Raw genomic sequence first — 19,544 nt, 5'->3', positions numbered from 1 at the left:
ACGATTTGTACTGTTTGAAAATGAACCAAGTCTGTGTATTTTAAGAATTTGGATTGTAAAAATAGTGGATTTGTATGATCTCTATAGCCATTATTATGAATAATTATTATAGCTCTTTTCTGCATTACTGATAGTGATTGTGTTGTACCTTTATAAGTATTACCCCCTACCTCTGCACAGTACTGTAAATATGGTAAAACCAGTGAGCAGTAAAGAATGCAGAGTGAGTTGTGGTCCAGAATATGTTTCACTTTGTTTAGAACTGAAATGCTTCTTGACAGTTTACTTTGTATATGTTTTATATGAGTCTTCCAGTTTATCTTATCATCTGTTATCACCCCCAGAAACTTATTTTCATGTACCCTTTCAATATCTACCCCCTCGACTTGTAACTGAACTTGTATGTCTGTATTACAATAGCCAAATAACATGTATTTTGTTTTACTTAAGTTTAATGATAATTTGTTTCTGTCAAACCATATTTTCAATTTTCCCATTTCTATACTGATCCTCCTCAGTAACTCCTGCAAATCCCCCCTGAACAAAAATGCTTGTGTCATCTGCAAATAATACTAATTTTAATATTTTGGAAACATTGACAATATCATTTATATAAATTAGAAACAGTTTTGGACCCAATACTGACCCCTGTGGGACGCCACAAGCATTGTCCAGCATGATGATGTATATTCCCCCAACTTCACAAACTGTTTTCTGTTACTTAAGTAGCTTCTCACCCAGTGCAACACCAACCCCCTAATCCCATACTGTTCAAGTTTATTGATTAATATGTCATGACTGATTGTATCAAAAGCCTTTTTAATATTAATTAATTAATGAATTAATATGTTTTTTGTTATTATATAATATGTTACTATAATATTCCTGTCCTACTACCCGTATAATATTAGTTAATCTATTTTGTATTTCTTATATCTATTTTCTGCCTCTTTAGTCTTTAGTTTTATGATTCTCTATACAGTGTATTTTTCTATACATGCATTTCGGAACCCTTTCGTCATCCATGGTCGAGCTTTGGATTTTTGTTTTCTGTAGTCTTGTTTAATTGGACAATTTTTTATCATATAATGATGTACTATTTGTAAAAAAAAAAAGTTTCATATGCACTATCAACATCACTTTCACTGTATACCTTTTCCCAGTTTTGCTCCTGTAAATCCTTCTTTAGTGTGTTCATGTTTTCCTCTGTCCGCATTCGCCTGTATTTTATTTTCTCCTCTGGCTGATTCCGCCGATGGTTTCTATTATAAATGATGAAAACTGGTAGATGATCACTAATGTCATTGATTAATAATCCACTCACAGTGTTATTCTCAATATCATTGCTGAATATATTATCAATTAAGGTAGCACTATGCGATGTAATTCTGCTTGGCCTGGTGATTTTTGGATATAAACTCATACTGTACATTATATTGATAAATTCATCTGTTATTTTATGCTTATTTGGATTGAGCAGATCAATATTTAAGTCACCACAAATGAACACAGTTTTTTGATTAGTTTTTGAGAACATTTTTCCCTACAGTCAGTGAATGTTCAATACTAGATCCTGGTGCTCTATATATACAGCTGACTATACATTTTTGCGTTTTTTCTTCACATATTTCAATAGTTATACATTCTATAAGTTATCGATCACAGTTGTCATATTTTCTACTGTTTTATAATCCATGTTCTTATCCACATACACAGCCACTCCTCCTCCACTCTTATTCTTTCTGTTACACAATAAATTCATATCCATCCAGTTCAAAATCCATTCCTTTATCTTCATTGATCCATGTTTCTGATATAGCAATTATGTTAAATATTTTTTTAAATTGACTTAATATTCTTTAATGTTGTTAAAGTTTGCATATAGACTTCTGCTGTTGAAATGGATGATTGATAATTGTTATCCGTTTTAATGATCCGATTAAACTGTTTAATCTGTATAATAGCAATAACTGTCACTGATATTTGAGAAGAAATTATTGTCCGGGTCTATATCGTGCTCCAAGTCCAGTACATTGTGGTCTGTGTATTTAAATGTTCTCAGTTCTACTTTCTCCATGATCAGCAATCCTTTGAGTTATATCCTTCTTGTCTCCAGATGTAGATGATGTAGTAGATGAATAGGTTCCTCTGGTCTGTGTCATGGTGTTGTGATGTGTTTGTGTCCTCATACCTATTGGTCGTATTTGTCCAGATCCTCATGTTCCTGATTACCATAACCTTCGCTTGTTCTGGTGTCCATTCAATTTGATAAATGTCTTGCAGTTGGATGTCCATGTCTGTTGAATTTTTCCCTGCTTTTTTAAGAGACGAGCTTTTCTGGCGATGTCTGCATTTCTTTTAGTCAGATGTTCATTGATGAATACGTTTGTTCCTTTGAGTTTCCGTCCCTGTTTTAACAATGCCATTTTATGTTTTCTGTTGACAAACCTCATTATAACTGCTCGCTTGTCTCCATCCTCTCTCCTGGGCAGGGGGTGGCACGCTTCAATGTTATTACAGTCCATTGAATACCTTTAGATTGCATGAAGTCAGCCACCTGTTGTTCCACTGAGCTGGCCTCCTGCTCACTTGGCCTCCCCTCCGCTGTCTTCTGACACCGCCCGTGCGTAGGATCGAGGTTTAATATGAATTCCTGTAATAATAACGTCGTTCATTCCTTGTGTACTGTTCCAACTCCGCAACACGGTTCTCCCAGGTACATCAGACGCCGGTCTTTCTCGGCATTCTGGATCCGGAGAGCCTTCACTTCTTCCACCAGCTCCATAATGGATTTCTGCTGCATTTTAACAACAGAGATTTCCTCAGACAAAAAGTCCAGGGACTTCTTGATATCATCTCCCTCCTCCGCCGTCAGTGCCTTCTTCGGACCCATGGTCAGATAACTCCGCGCTGGCGCCTCGGGCCTCGGTGGAGCCGCGCCGGTGGAAAACAATCCTGCTGTGGATCAGCGAACTTCACACTAATAATGTGATTATTAACTGTCAGCTGACAATGTAAAACCTCTTAATCATTCTAAAGTTGATTGTAAGCAGAAACAAGGCAGTTTAAGCGCAAACGGGCGATAATCTCTAATTGCTGCTAGCGCTCCCAGATCATCCAATCATCATGCAAAAAAGATTTGCACAGATTTGCAAAGATTTGATTTATGCACAGCATAAATAATACGCTCAGCATGTACTCACTGCTGAGCGTATGTTGAGTTTCGGGCTGCTCTTTGAAACATCCTGAAACTTTGTGTGTTCCCCAATAAGTTGCTGGACATCACATCCGACAGGTACACAAACGTCAGTGCTGTGCAGAGTGGAATTTGTGAATTCTGGCCTTGGTCATATTTTGGCTACAACTCTATTTAAATGGACTGGGTGTTGAGTAAAGTTGTTAGGTCTGGCAGCTATGGTGTCTGCTGGTGAAGGAAGGTTTACTGACCTTGGCTTTGCAGACACTTGAAAAACTAAGTGAGGAGTCGGGCAGTATGGACTTGTGATTGCCCTGAATCAAGACAACAATCCAGGCTTTTATTGACGTCTATTCAGCCATGAGAAGTGTATTTGTGTGCCATGAAAATGTTGAATTTGTAGATACTTCACTTATTGCAGCAATAGTATTATGCTCTGATCCTCAGCCCTTGAGATTGAGATGCCTATGAAGAGCTTATGGAGTCAAGAGGTCCTTGGATAGAGGTGTTGAGCAATGTCAATACCTATGCAGGAGAACAAAGGTTCAAGTCTTTAGGGTCCTGTCTTACTGTGGTTATGACACTTGAATGCTAACCACTGTTCTAAGGTGAGGACTAGATAGGTTTGGAACTAGACCTCTTTGGAGGATCCTGGGATACAACTGGAAGTCTCCCTATCGCGTATAGTCACTTCCAATCCATAGAAGGGTGCACTATCATATTATTGCCTTATTTGGCAGAGATTTACAGTCAGGAGTACTTCTGGTTCTGCTGTAACTGGTGCAGCCAGTTACAGCACAACCAATAAGTGTCAACCAGACTGACCAAACTAAGTAGGAAATAATAAGTAATACCTTGCAGCTTTCGTAGTTCCCATTTCCATATGATGATCATTAACATCCGACTGCCATTGGCACATTTGTGTTCCTTGATTCTTTCATTTGTCCAAAAACAGTTTAAGCCAGTAAACATAGGCCAGTGGTCTTCCGATAAATTTAGTTACCATAATTTTTAGACGCTAACATTTTTTAAAAAAATAGCTAGTAACTTGAAAACATTATAATCCCTTTTGCTCCTGTCTGCTATGTATTTTGCAGCAGTGAATTAGCTAAGAGGAGCTGAGCTCAACTCTGCCCCAGCAGAAAGGGTCTGGCTGCCAAACTACCACATACACACACACACACACACACACACAAATAAAAAAAAAAAAAATCATTATTCCTTACCCCCATGCAGTGGTCCAGCGATGAGGCAGAGGTCTTGAAATAGGAATCAGGTTTCACTTATGGTTTTGCTTTATAAATAAAATTATTCCGGATAGAATAACTACCTTAGTGTAAACTCTTAAAATGTACGAAGTGGATATATAACACATATCTGTTAATTTTAAAATATGCACTCATTCTGAAGATTTGAACATTAACACACAGGTGCCCAAAGGGATTATGGGTAAACTAAGCGCCGCGATTCCTATCGCCACACAACTTCAACCACACTTGAGAAAGTTTTTTGACAGTTCTTGTTATTGAAAGAAACCTTGTCTCCCTAACCGGATACAGTTGTGATGTCATCACGCATGCGCTTAGGCGCTGTCTAGCGGGATCTTGAAAATTTCTTTCTTTTTTTATACAAATTTTAAAAAATGACATATTTTACAAAAGCACATTTATTTGTAAACACCAACACATATTACATTGATTCAATTGTGTTGGTTTTTACATAGAATGAATGAGTCAACCAATCAGTATGAGCGGAGGCTTAGTTTACCCATAATCTCTTTGGGCATCTGTGTGTTAATGTTCAAATTTTCAGAATTAGTGCATTATTTTAAAATTAACAGATATGTGTTATATATCACTTTGTACATTTTAAGAGTTTCCATTAATGTAGTTGTGCTATCCAGAATCATTTAATTTTTAAAGCAAATCCATAATTCAAACCTGCTTCCATTTCAAGACCTATGCCTCATCGCTGGATCACTGTATCCTGTCAGGGTAAATGATGCTTCCTTACAGCAGGGGGCAGAGCGCACAAAGATAGAAGTGCTGGCTCATTGGCTGTTTGAGTTTGTGATCGCCTTTGATTCTATTAGAAGCTTTGGTGGTGTTAAAACTCAAAATCAGCTTGTTAGTAGCTGAAAGCGTATAGGAGGCAAAATTGAAAGTTATCGGTTAGGTGTAGCTTTCAATAAGTTTTTAGGCAGTTTATCGGTTTAACGTTAAAAAGATAACTTTTTAGTTAGATGATTACCAGTTATCAAAGCTAACTGGTTAGCTGTGTGCCCATATATGATAGCAAGAATTCTTGGACATCATTACGATTATTTTATTTTAAATGTGCAGTTACTGTAGTCTTAGATGAGGTGTGGGAATGTCAGCTACATTTTGGCCATGTGGTGTGTTTCTCTGTGCATGCTCTGCCTGTCATTTTAACATATTGGCAAGGTTGTTGTTTTATGTAGCTACTGCCACCTGCTGGCAGAGCTACTGATTAAAGATGCTGTTTTCTGACATGACTGACGTTTCATTTTACCAGATCTGTGATGTTATTTCCAAATGGGAGCAAGCCCTGAAGGAGCTGCATCCTGGGAAGAACGAGGGTACCCGGATCGTCCGTCTAACATACAAGACCCGGTAGGATGTGATTTGCATGCTGGTGTTCCAAATTTTGTTCAGCATTTTAGATTTTGGATTGGTTTTATTTTTTTCTTTAAATCCACACAGGCTGTGCATCAGATCACAGGTAAAAGGAGAAACAGAGCGAGAGCGCCTCCTGTTGGCATACCAGGTGAATGATGAGGTTCAGCAAGGCCACTTCCCTGTGAACAAGGAGTTGGCTCTTGAGGTGGCTGCCCTCATGGCACAGGTCTGTAAAGAAAACAAGGGGCAGCAAAATAAACCAGAGAACAAAGAGAGCTGAATTAAAAATGCTATTTCTCTTCTGTTATCGGTTCAGGTCGAACATGGGATTTGGAGAGGCTTGGCGCATCCTCCCCGACTGGGTCTGCTCAGCCCAAATCTCAGCTGATTCTCCTGCAAGCCTTAGAACGCTTCTACCCAAAACCCTACAAACAGGGCTGCAGCTCAGAGAAGCTCAGGTGAAAAAGCAAACATGACCGTTCTTGACCAGTTTGTTCTATTTAATACAAAGTAATAACAGTGGTTTTGTGTCATGAAAAACATTTGTCCCCAACAGTATTATGATGTGGACAGGAGTGCCTGCTTGCAGCCATTATTATTTCTTTAAGAAGCTTACGCTGTTCTTCTTTGTCTGCTTTCAGGGATCTTACTGAGCAGCTGGCCACTAAGTGGTCGAAGCTACATGGGTGCAGTGCATCTGAGTGTGTGAGAATTTACTTAACTGTAGCCCGTAAGTGGCCTCTGTTTGGATCCAAGCTCTTTAGTGCCAAGGTAAATAACAGCATACAGAAATATATATATTACCGTATTGTCTGTGGGGATCCACGGGCTCTAGATTGGGTAGTGTCTGTAAAATAGGTAGCTGAAATTTTTGAAGGGTGGTAATAAATTATGCAACGTTTCTATAATGAGTTGGAATGACACCTGAGTTCAGAATGTTTTAGAACCTTAGACCTCAACAGTTTTTACAAAAATAACTCAACGCTTTTATTTGCTGTTATTCCATATTTTTTTATGTTAATTTACAGTCTTAATGTATTTATAAATTGTTTACGTTATTGTTATCACATACACACTACTATTACTATTATCAATGTTATTATTATTTTATAATTACTTCCATTTTGTGATTACATTTTTTAAATGGACCACAATGGAAGTAAGTGTTTTCACTTTCTTGTGTCAGCCATCTATTTTGACATATTTACAATTATATTATGTAAGTACACTGAACTTAATAAATAAAATCACACATGCATTTTAATATATACAACCCCTGGCAAAAATTATGGAATCACCGGCCTCGGAGGATGTTCATTCAGTTGATTAATTTTGTAGAAAAAAAGCAGATCACAGACATGACACAAAACTAAAGTCATTTCAAATGGCAACTTTCTGGCTTTAAGAAACACTATAAGAAATCAGGAAAAAAAATTGTGGCAGTCAGTAACGGTTACTTTTTTAGACCAAGCAGAGGGAAAAAATATGGAATCACTCAATTCTGAGGAAAAAAATTATGGAATCATGAAAAACAAAAGAACGCTCCAACACATCACTAGTATTTTGTTGCACCACCTCTGGCTTTTATAACAGCTTGTAGTCTCTGAGGCATGGACTTAATGAGTGACAAACAGTACTCTTCATCAATCTGGCTCCAACTTTCTCTGATTGCTGTTGCCAGATCAGCTTTGCAGGTTGGAGCCTTGTCATGGACCATTTTCTTCAACTTCCACCAAAGATTTTCAATTGGATTAAGATCCGGACTATTTGCAGGCCATGACATTGACCCTATGTGTCTTTTTGCAAGGAATGTTTTCATAGTTTTTGCTCTATGGCAAGATGCATTATCATCTTGAAAAATGATTTCATCATCCCCAAACATCCTTTCAATTGATGGGATAAGAAAAGTGTCCAAAATATCAATGTAGACTTGTGCATTTATTGATGATGTAATGACAGCCATCTCCCCAGTGCCTTTACCTGACATGCAGCCCCATATCATCAATGACTGTGGAAATTTACATGTTCTCTTCAGGCAGTCATCTTTATAAATCTCATTGGAACGGCACCAAACAAACGTTCCAGCATCATCACCTTGCCCAATGCAGATTCGAGATTCATCACTGAATATGACTTTCATCCAGTCATCCACAGTCCACGATTGCTTTTCCTTAGCCCATTGTAACCTTGTTTTTTTCTGTTTAGGTGTTAATGATGGCTTTTGTTTAGCTTTTCTGTATGTAAATCGAATTTCCTTTAGGCGGTCTCTTACAGTTCGGTCACAGATGTTGACTCCAGTTTCCTCCCATTCATTCCTCATTTGTTGTGCATTTTCGATTTTTGAGACATATTGCTTTAAGTTTTCTGTCTTGACGCTTTGATGTCTTCCTTGGTCTACCAGTATGTTTGCCTTTAACAACCTTCCCATGTTGTTTGTATTTGGTCCAGAGTTTAGACACAGCTGACTGTGAATAACCAACATCTTTTGCAACATTGCGTGATGATGTTCCCTCTTTTAAGAGTTTGATAACCCTCTCCTTTGTTTCAATTGACATCTCTCGTGTTGGAGCCATGATTCATGTCAGTCCACTTGGTGCAACAGCTCTCCAAGGTGTGATCACTCCTTTTTAGATGCAGACTAACGAGCAGATCTGATTTGATGCAGGCGTTAGTTTTGGGGATGAAAATTTACAGGGTGATTCCATAATTTATTCCTCAGAATTGAGTGAGTCCATATTTTTTTCCCTCTGCTTGGTCTAAAAAAGTAACCGTTACTGACTGCCACAATTTTTTTTCCTGATTTCTTATAGTGTTTCTTAAAGCCAGAAAGTTGCCATTTGAAATGACTTTAGTTTTGTGTCATGTCTGTGATCTACTTTTTTTCTACAAAATTAAACAACTGAATGAACATCCTCCAAGGCCGGTGATTCCATAATTTTTGCCAGGGGTTGTAGATGATTTACTGCCCCCCTGCTGGAATGGCGTGTGGGTCCAGAATGTTTTTAGAACCTTAGACATCAACAGTCTTATTTACATTCTTAATGTATTTATAAATTGTTTAGGTTTTTGTTGTCATATACACACTATTATTATTATTATTATTATTATTATTATTATTATTATTATTATTATTATTATTATTATTATTATTATTATTATCAATGTTATTATTATTTTATTATTACTTCCATTTTGTCATTAGATTTTTTAAAATGGACCACAATGGAAGTAAGTGTTTTCACTTTCTTGTGTCATTCATGTATTTTTTAACATATTTACAATTATATTACGTAAGTACACTGAACTTACTAAATAAAATCACACGTGCATTTTTAATATATAGATGATTTACCGCCTGCTGGAATGGCGTGTGAGTCCAGAATATAATTATCAACAACCTAGATTTAATGTTTTGTATTACAACATTTGGAAAGAGGTGTCATTTTATTTAAAGCGGCAATTCGCTTTGAAGTTATTAATTCTGACCGGACTGTGTCTCAGCAGAGAGCCGCGCAGCGTTTGAAGCTGTGTGAACAAAAGACGATTCTTGTTAGTGACTTTAATCCACACAAAAGTGACTCATGATTGACAACTTTAAATGGCTTTGAGAGGGGTTCAGAAGTGGACTTGCCGCTTCTGAAAAGCAGTGAAGCAATGAACCAACGAAGCAACAGGTCGGAGCACTGCTTCGTTGGTTCAAGCTTCAAAGCGGAGCCATTACAGAAGCGTTTGATTACAGACCCTCTGCAGGGTCTGTAATCAACATAGAGAAACAATCATTTTCCGAAGAAACACCCTCAAAAACAATGGTCGGGGGAAGGGAATCGTTAAGCAAAAAGGCTATTGATGTCGGTGGATCAAATCATTTCTTAGTGATTCTCGAAAAGAACCGGTTCTCGATACCCAACCCTACTAATAACATATATAAGATAGTTGGCACTTTAACAATACCAGCTCCATGTAAATGGCATGAATGATGAATATTGATTTTGATGGAAGAACCCGACAGGTTGCTTATTACTCCATCAGAGTGACAACTCATATACTTTTAGAACTTCTAAGTTCTACATCTGTCCACTCTGTCTGTCCCTGGTGTTTAAAAAAAGTAACTACAGAAATGTCAGTGAAGTGTGTACTTGCTACATTCAGTGAACACTCAGCAGGAAGAGACGTTTGCTGTTTTACATCAATTTGCTGTCAAAGTTTGTCTGTTAAATTCTGTCAGTCTGTTAGAAAGCTTATTGAAAGCAAAGTGTCTTTAGAGAAACACGTACAGTAGGGTGTATTATCTCACTGGACTGTGACTGTTGGGGAATAGTTGTAGGCACAAATTTGCAACGAAACCCGCAAATTTGCTTCAGTTTTTTAGTTGGAATTTCATTGAATCGATATTTGCTACACGCTAGGGTGTGTTGCCCAAATGTTGCATGGACTGGCAGCAAAAATTGGGCCAAAAATCGTGAGTAGTTAGCATACATTTCGCACAAGTGCAGCTCGAGAATGTCGATCTTGGCATTCACGGGTGCAAGGATCTGGCTGATTTCAGTGCTCGAATCAGTGCAGTATTCAGTGCAGTATTTTAGCATTGCGTTAGATTTATTATTTGCAGGGCTCTCCATTTCAGTGCTCGAATCCCATGTGGCACTCATGCACTGAAATGGAGAGCCCTGCAAATAATAAATCTAATGCAATGCTAAAATACCCTCAGCCATATGAGCATCAAAATATGAAGTAGAATGAGACCTTTTGCCCTCTTAAAATAGGTCAAGGTTAGCCATCTGTGAACTTGTCCAAGGTCTATGTCCCAAGAATGTTCCCTGTGAATTTGAAGACCCTGGCAGTAATAGGACTGGACTTATGCTGAGCACAGACAGACGGACAGACGGACACAAAGCCTTTGCAATACCCAATGGCCATATTTTGGCCTCGGGTAATAATCAAATAATAAGGAAAGCCTAGCATGGCTCCACAGAGGAGGGATAAAATGGCAGAAAATTGTATGGCAACACAGTCACCAACTTGCAGAATGTTGTCCAGAGTGACAGCCCACAGCATCTCAACAATACAGTATATACAATTGACAAAGAAAACACAATATAGCATTAAACTTATTCAGTTGTGGTCCTCAGTAAAAAATGAAATGAGAAGATAAATCCAGATCTTGCACAGCTCCTCCACCATCAGACAGGACTCATCCAGCCCATGACGGTGCGTGCACAGCGAGTCGGAGCCCGCCCAGCTGCAGAGCCTCATGGCTGGAGGCTACTGGACTCGCTCAGCCGCTTCCAGAAGCACTGTTCCTCTCCAGTCATATAAAAGGAAAAGTGTGTCGTCAAAATCTGTTGCGCACTTTCTGACTCACAGAAACTAAATCGAGAAGAGTTTGAGATGCTCTCGAGGACTCTGTGACTATTTAAAGAGATAATCTGCGACTGCGCAATTTTTTAACAGTTCACATTTCAACCAACATGACAGCAACACCCTATGACTCATGCAAGGAAAATGCATACGTGTACGTTTCATAAAGTTTCGCAAATCCACCCCAACAATGTCTTTCGCACTGTTTCACAGCCCAGTGAGATACAAGCTTTTGTGTTCCTTCAATGACAGTCAAACACATTCTTATTCCAACGTTGCACAGATCATCTGTGTAGCTGATGACTTTTGTTTGCTCGTCCTCAGCCGGTGCCCCTGTCTCCTGTTGAGCAGAACCAGGTGTGGCTGGCGGTCAGTGAGGACGGGCTGTGTCTACTAGACAACACAATGGTAAGTTTGTGGCTCTATTTCAGAATGTATTAGATTCAGATTTTTTATTGTCATTGTAACAAAGTACAATGAAAAGTAAGGTGCAAGCCTTTCAGTGCAAATATAAACCTGAGGAAACCACATGCAGACATATGCCATGTTCACACCGGGTGCGATCAGACGCTACAAATTTGCGGGGGTCACATGGCGATGGACACGCCTCCTTCGCCTGGTGTGTCGCTCTGCTTTTGCTGCGAAAATTCGCCCCGGTGCGTCATCAAATAGGAGGAGCTTCCATTCCGCTCGCCTGTTCTGGTTGTCCGTCAAGTTAACATGACGGACCTTGATCACACGGAGCGAGTTGTTGTAGAAAGCTCCCAATACAGAGAGTATCATTATTTGCTGCAGGAGCTGCTTCTGGATGACGGCTGCTTTCAGTGGTTTTTCCACCTCTGCGGGACCCAGTTTGAGGACCCCCTGTCCCGTTCACGCGTGCACATATAAACAATAAAAAAAAAAGAAACTCCGCTGCTTGCTGCAGCTCACTCTTCCCCCAAAAAAACTCATAATTGTGTTTAGAAACCAGTCACCATTTGTTTTATTATACATCTGTGTAGTTAATAAGTAAAATAATCTTCAGGGATGATTCGCTCACGCGCACGTAAAATATGATAAGATATGGAGGGCAATGCGACATGATGCGATGCAATATCGCGCCACAAACGCGCCAATCGCTCAAAATCGCTTCACTCGCGTCGCTTCATTTGCGTCCATCGCGTCTCGCTGCGTGACTTGGCGCCAAAACGCGTCCTTACATAGGGATTACACCGCAACCTGTCGCTGCTGTCGCTCGCGTCGCGTCCAGTGTAAACGCGGCATTAGAAAGTCTGGGGAAAAAAAGAAATATGAAATTTAACAGAATGAAAAAGGTGTGTTCAAAGCACAAATAACAAAAAGAAAAAAAATTTATAAGTACGTTGTAGCAAAAAAGAGATTATATATATATATAAAAGAGAAGTATGTACAGTTGTATGAATATTTCAGTGGCAGTAGATATTGCACAAATATTGCACTTATTTCAAGTGGCTATTTGGCTCCAGTGGCATTCATGGCTCTAACAGCAGTTCGGTAGAAAATGTTTTCAATCTATTTGTATTTTTTTAAATGGTCTTTAAGGCATTTCTTAAAAAAAAAAAAAAAAAAAAAAAATTCTGTGTTTACACCTCATTTTTATTCCCGATTCCCCAGGCAGAGTCTGAACTGATTCTTTCTTAAGGCTCATTTATGCACCATTTATGGTATTTCATGCATAAAAATATCACAGTAACATGTCCACAGGCCACAGTAGGACAGTACTGTGTGCAAAATTTATTAAATTGGACAAAAATAAGAAAGCACTCAAAGTGCATACCTCCACAAAAACATCTGGAACCTGGATCCAAAATTTTCCACATCAAATTTAAAACAAACTCCCCATTTTCAAGAACATTAGCAATCTGCTCACTAAATTTCATCAACATCTTCTCACAACCACTTTTTGAGTTAAATGCTACTATGTGCCAAACATTCATCTGGATCTCCAGTTCCAGAATATTTTCTGGATCACCTCCAACACTTATTTCCTGGAACAGTATCTGTCTGCTACACCAGATGTCATTGAAATCTATTTGTTTGTCTTTCAACAGGATACGTAACTCAAAAATTAACGAACACACAGACATCACTGAAAACATTACATCATTGGTGGAGGTAAAAACAGTAAAAACAAGAGCAATCAGAGATTTCTGATGTCCGCCAATCTGGATCCGGATCACCTCCAAAATCCAGTGGCTGTGTGATCATTGATCATCTCCACTCTGCTGTACTAGTTGCTTGCATGCATTATATCTTTTGGGATGAAATAAAGTAATTAAATTGGTCTGCCTCTGTACTGAAGAACCCAAGAGGTCTGTTTATACAAGTAACTGACAAATATGATACATTAAAAACAAGAGCAAACTGAGATTTTTGAAATTTGGGGAGAATCTGTGAAGTAGTTTTTTTTATGTAATCCTTCAAAGCCTATAAAGTGAAACTTGATTCAGAATCTGGATCCAGATCATCTCCATTTAATGGAGTCTTCCATGGCCTCATATGTCAGTGGTGAAAATTTGGTGAGAATCCGTGAAGTAGTTTTGACATAATCCTTCAAAGTGTATATAAAGTGAAACTTGATCTAGAGCTGGATCACCTCCAAAATTTAAAAGTCTTCCATGGCCTAATATCTATCTGTGGTGAAACTTTCCTCAAAATCCGTGCAGTAGTTTTGACGTAATCTTGCAAACAGACATACATACAAATAAATAAATAAACGCAGATGATTTTATTACATCCTTGGCGGACTTAACTACAACTTTCAGTACTGCTGATGCTGGGAGGCACCATCTTGGATTGTGAACTTGGGGTATGTGGTGTTCAAAAGAGTTGTCGAGTTGGAATTCCAGCACAGCTGGAATGTATCATACTGGTTCTATCACAGAAGAAACAAAAGTGTGTGTGTGTGTGTGTGTGTGTGTGTGTGTGTGTGTGTGTGTGTGTGTGTGTGTGTGTGTGTGTGTGTGTGTGTGTGTGTGTGTGTGTGTGTGTGTGTGTGTGTGAGAATGAATAGTTGTGTCAAGTGGTGGCCAGCTGGTGGAAGCAAAAAAGGCAAAAAAAAATTGGTGCATCATATTCTGGTATGAATCAGATTCATGTTGGAACAAATCTGATGTTGATGGAGTCCACACAGAGACCCACCTCCTCCCACATTAACAACCCCAATACTTGATTAAAAAAACAAAACTGTATATCGCCTGTTTGAATTTCAATGTTTAATCTGCTGTCTTTTTTATAGCTACTCTCACACACAAGGCGTGTGTGTGTGTGTGTGTGTGTGTGTGTGTATGTGGTGTGTTAGGGGCAACCATTGGCGTGCAATACACACAAGCGTGCACTCATCGCCAATACCACCAAGTGCACACCGTGTAACCGCTGCGTGTGTACACGCGGTGGCGTTTAAAGCATCACGTCGTCCGCTGCTTCCCGCCCAGTGTTTATCAACTTTGTCTATGTTTTCTTCCATTTGATCATGGATTTTGAGTTTTCTAACCAACCTCGCTAGTAGCGTGTAAGGGGAGACCGCACAATGAGTGTAGTTAAAGAGTATTTTGAACATGACCAAAAACATTCTCCACACCCTAGCGAGTGCTGGCAACAGTGGGCCCGTTTGTGGCGAGCAGTGATGCGTTTGTGGCGGATAGGAGCGAGTTGGGTGGCGAATGCTTCACACACACACCTCTAACTGCCACGCACAAGTCTTCTATGTGGCTTTTGTTTTTTTGTTTCTGTTGTTGCCATTGAGCTTTGTACCTCACAAACATCAGATTTTACAAGAAACGCTAGACTGGACTGGAGTGACTTTCACTCTGGTGTTTAAAATGTCACAGTGAAATAAGATGGCCCGCCCTATGATTTGATATGCTTGACCATGACACGCAGACGTTCAAACATGTAAACAAGTTAGCGTGAGCTCTGTAATTTTCAGCAGCCCGTGTTGCTTCGTTTCATTCATGGTCTGGCAGCAGCGTCGGTCACGAGCTCTCGATCCATTTGCGGAAAACTGGAGATTATGTCACGCTCAATTTGCCACTAAAAAAAAGGGGGGGGGAAGAAAAAAAATAACAGCAAAAATGATTTCCCAAACAAATTCCACGGTCTATTCTCAGGTTAGCAATAAAATCTTGAGCGTGCTCCGTGTTTATATCTGTTCCACTCAGACGCTGCTTTCATTTTCAGCACACGCTGGTCACATACTCCTACCAGTCTGTGATTACCTTTGGAGGTTACTGTGACGATTTCATGGTGGTCGTGAGCCAGCAGAGGGAGCCGGGAGTTGGGAAGAAGAGTGTGGAGAAGCTGGTCTTTGCCATGGCGAAACCAAAGGTAACCTTCAGTGTTCAGACTGATTTGATGTGTTGAGTGTTGAAGTTGTCAGCCTCCGCTGAGCTCATATACATCCGTTACAACACAGCGATGCCATCACAATCGAGATCTGATGGAGAAAATGGGTTTATCTTTGTATTACATATATAAAATCTGAAAGGGGGATTAATACAGACTTAATAGGGTGTTCCTAATGACGTCATCAGATGCTCCATAGCTATCATACACCTGAAAATGCAATGAGAATATGATACAAACAAAGGATTATTTTTAACAACTAAGTGATGCAGGATTGATTCTGCATCATAAAAACTACGTTCACAGGTTGGCGGTGTGCGGCGGATGGTAAACCAGGTGTTCCAGTCGTTTCACTGAGAGGCTTTCCTTTGGCTCTCCAGTTTCTAGTTGGGGTCACCACAGCAATTCCGCCATAGATCAACCTGTGGATTTGACACGTTTTTATGCCAGATGCCCTTCCTAAAACAACTCCACATGTACAAGGAGAATGACACGAGTGGCCTTGAACTTGGTGACCTTCTTACTTGGAGCTAACAGAGCTGTTCCACAGTGGGCAATCATTCCTACAATCACCCACAGTCCAAAACAAAGTGCAAAAACCGGATGAAATGGCTTAATCCAGCCTCCTATCAGGCTGGTTTATAAAGTGCAGCCCTGGCAACCCACCTGAAAATGAAAGAAAGGCGCTCGAGCTGTTCAACTTTGAACAAAAACTACAACAAATGCTGCTCCAGCTTCATATTTTTTCCCCGATGGAGCACATTCAAACATGTTTCAAGCCCTGTTTAAAGAAATTTCAAAATAATTGAAGCCTTTAAGACTACAAATACCCTGACGTTACCACATACTATGAATGATTTGGAGAATCTAGGTGAAATTTTTGAATAGTTCAAAAACTGGATCTTGATTTTAAATATGTCGATAATGGCCGTAACTATATACCAACTTTGTTCAAGATTGATAAAGATGGACCTGGAAGTTACTGTGATGCTTCAAAAGGCATCCCGATTTACTATTCGGGATTATTCCTCGTAACATCTTGTGCCACCGTGGTGCCTTAGAAAATTTTGACACTGCTCTGACAGTGTGTGCTGTCAGAGGTTAGCCTCTTCCATTTGTCGTATCTGTAAGGGTAAAATGATGCTGATTCAGATTCAAAGATGGTTAAAGATATACATTAAGTAAACTTGTACCCTTTCCAATCCATATGTGAACCCATTCCAGGCCATAAGGCTCATTGTGCAGTCGCTTAACTCTGGTTCCTGCAGCATAAAGCAAACTAGAGTCTATGATACACCCTGGATGGGACACTGATCCATTGCAGGTTACTCCCAGATGAGCCTGGTACCAATTTACAAATGGGTGAAGCGAGGCAATGGACCTTAACTGTTTTGGTCAAGGGTACAGAGGCAGTCTGAAATGGACACAACTGGAATTGAAGCCCAGTCTGTGTATTGTAGTCCAACTCCTTTCCAACAGAGCCACCTGCTCTGCATGAAATAATGGACAGCCACAAGACACTGTTTTAGTGCCGAAACACCTCATTTTCTACCAAAAAGAAATGATATCACAGTTAGATATTGTAAAACATTGAAACATACAGTAGTGTTCAGAATAATAGTAGTGCTATGTGACTAAAAAGATTAATCCAGGTTTTGAGTATATTTCCTATTGTTACATGGGAAACAAGGTAACAGTAGATTCAGTAAATTCTCACAAATCCAACAAGACCAGGCATTCATGATATGCACACTCTTAAGGCTATGAAATTGGGCTATTAGTAAAAAAAAACAGTAGAAAAGGGGGTGTTCACAATGATAGTAGTGTGGCATTCAGTCAGTGAGTTCGTCAATTTTGTGGAACAAACAGGTGTGAATCAGGTGTCCCCTATTTAAGGATGAAGCCAGCACCTGTTGAACATGCTTTTCTCTTTGAAAGCCTGAGGAAAATGGGACATTCAAGACATTGTTCAGAAGAACAGCGTAGTTTGATTAAAAAGTTGATAGGAGAGGGGAAAACTTATACACAGGTGCAAAAAATTATAGGCTGTTCATCTACAATGATCTCCAGTGCTGTAAAATGGACAAAAAAAACAGAGACGTGTGGAAGAAAACGGAAAACAACCATCAAAATGGATAGAAGAATAACCAGAATCGCAAAGGCTCACCCACTGATCAGCTCCAGGATGTAGAAGAGGTTACAATTTGCCAAAGAACACATCAACTGGCCTAAAGAGAAATGGAGGAATATTTTGTGGAGTGATGAGACTAAAATTGTTATTTTTGGGTCCAAGGGCCACAAACAGTTTGTGAGACGACCCCCAAACTCTGAATTCAAGCCACAGGTCACAGTGAAGACAGTGAAGCATGGTGGTGCAAGCATCATGATATGAGCATGTTTCTCCTACTATGGTGTTGGGCCTATATATCGCATACCAGGTATCATGGATCAGTTTGGATATGTCAAAATACTTGAAGAGGTCATGTTGCCTTATGCTGAAGAGGACATGCCCTTGAAATGGGTGTTTCAACAAGACAATGACCCCAAGCACACTAGTAAACAAGCAAAATCCTGGTTCCAAACCAACAAAATTAATGCCTCGCAGATGTGAAGAAATCATGAAAAACTGTGGTTATACAACTAAATACTACTTTAGTGATTCACAGGATTGCTAAAAAAGCAGTTTGAACTGAATAGTTTTGAGTTTGTAGCATCAACAGCAGATGCTACTATTATTGTGAACACCCCCTTTTCTACTTTTTTTTACTAATAGCCCAATTTCATAGCCTTAAGAGTGTGCATATCATGAATGCCTGGTCTTGTTGGATTTGTGAGAATCTACTGAATCTACTGGTACCTTGTTTCCCATGTAACAATAAGAAATATACTCAAAACCTGGATTAATCTTTTTAGTCACATAGCACTACTATTATTCTGAACACTACTGTATATCTGTCAATTAATCACCATTATTGCTCATCTAATTTACACTGCATAGTTCCCACTTTTCTGGTGATCCTTTATGGACTGCTGCTTTGTTCATTTTAGATACTGGAGCTGACTCTGCTCATGGCCAGCTACATTAACCACTGGAACCACAGCCTCTTGTCTGCCTCACACCAGTCCCACGGCCACTGGGACGTAGACAGCAGGCACTTCCCCTCTATGAACTACACCACCAAAGGTCCAACACTACTGTGAACCATGTATGCAACAACAGCAAGGGCTGCAACCACAGGCACATTTGAAAACAGGATGCATGCCCGGATCATTGCAGAAGACTTAACTGGGAGATGAAAATTTTCTTCTGCATTACGAAATCTTAGATTTAGGAATTTTTTCTTTAACAAATAAGTGTTCCAACTGTGCTTTTAGGTGTAAATCACTATTTTTTTTAATGAAGCTGAAATTAATTTGAAATATTTCAAATGTTTGAGATTTTTGTAATTTCTACAGACAGCTCTTTTCTATTTTCTGAACTTCATGTTGCTTTTTTGTGTCACAAGACCTTACACTTGGATGTACAATGTTTCATACCCAGTGGTGGGCACAGCTAATTGCAAAGTTAGCTTCAGTAACCAATAAACCGATAATTGAAAAGTTAATTTTTCTAACGCTAAACCGACAAACCACTAAAAAAAATTTAGCAGAAGTTGCCGCTAATCACTAACCTTTAGTATTGACTCAGTCGCGGCCACATCGGATTACACTGTCGGCTACTGATAAGCCAGTTTCCAGCATAAGCATAAGCACCGCAGTGGCTGCTGGGTAAATTCAAAGGCAATCACGAACACAAAACAAATGCATGGAAAATAAATAAATAAGAAATAAAACCCCAAATATTGTCATCACCTTTATCGCACAAAAGATAAAGAAATAAAAATACTGACTTTTGAGCTGCTTACATACCATTTTTTTTGTCCACAGTGAAGCTTCTTTTCTTCTTACCAGCACTTGTGTGCTTTGACCTGTGAACCGGAAGTGTT

The 19,544-nt window shown here is 39.3% G+C and overlaps 1 protein-coding gene across 1 annotated transcript in view; it reads left to right on the top strand.

Annotated features, from left to right (window-relative positions):
- Nucleotides 1-19,151, top strand: part of plekhh1 (pleckstrin homology domain containing, family H (with MyTH4 domain) member 1) — a 92,368-nt gene extending 73,217 nt beyond the window's left edge. The window contains 7 exon segments of the mRNA XM_034195402.1: nucleotides 5,732-5,829; nucleotides 5,920-6,065; nucleotides 6,152-6,293; nucleotides 6,477-6,606; nucleotides 11,518-11,601; nucleotides 15,394-15,540; nucleotides 18,607-19,151. Of these exon segments, the coding sequence (XP_034051293.1) occupies nucleotides 5,732-5,829; nucleotides 5,920-6,065; nucleotides 6,152-6,293; nucleotides 6,477-6,606; nucleotides 11,518-11,601; nucleotides 15,394-15,540; nucleotides 18,607-18,759 (900 nt within the window). The 3' untranslated portion in view covers nucleotides 18,760-19,151.
- Nucleotides 19,152-19,544: the final 393 nt, after the last annotated feature.

Source organism: Thalassophryne amazonica, chromosome 19 (assembly GCF_902500255.1).
Source record: "Thalassophryne amazonica chromosome 19, fThaAma1.1, whole genome shotgun sequence".
In the NCBI taxonomy this organism is placed as follows: domain Eukaryota; kingdom Metazoa; phylum Chordata; class Actinopteri; order Batrachoidiformes; family Batrachoididae; genus Thalassophryne; species Thalassophryne amazonica.
Note: the sequence above shows the minus strand (reverse complement) of the source record. Positions and strands in the feature narration are given on the sequence as shown.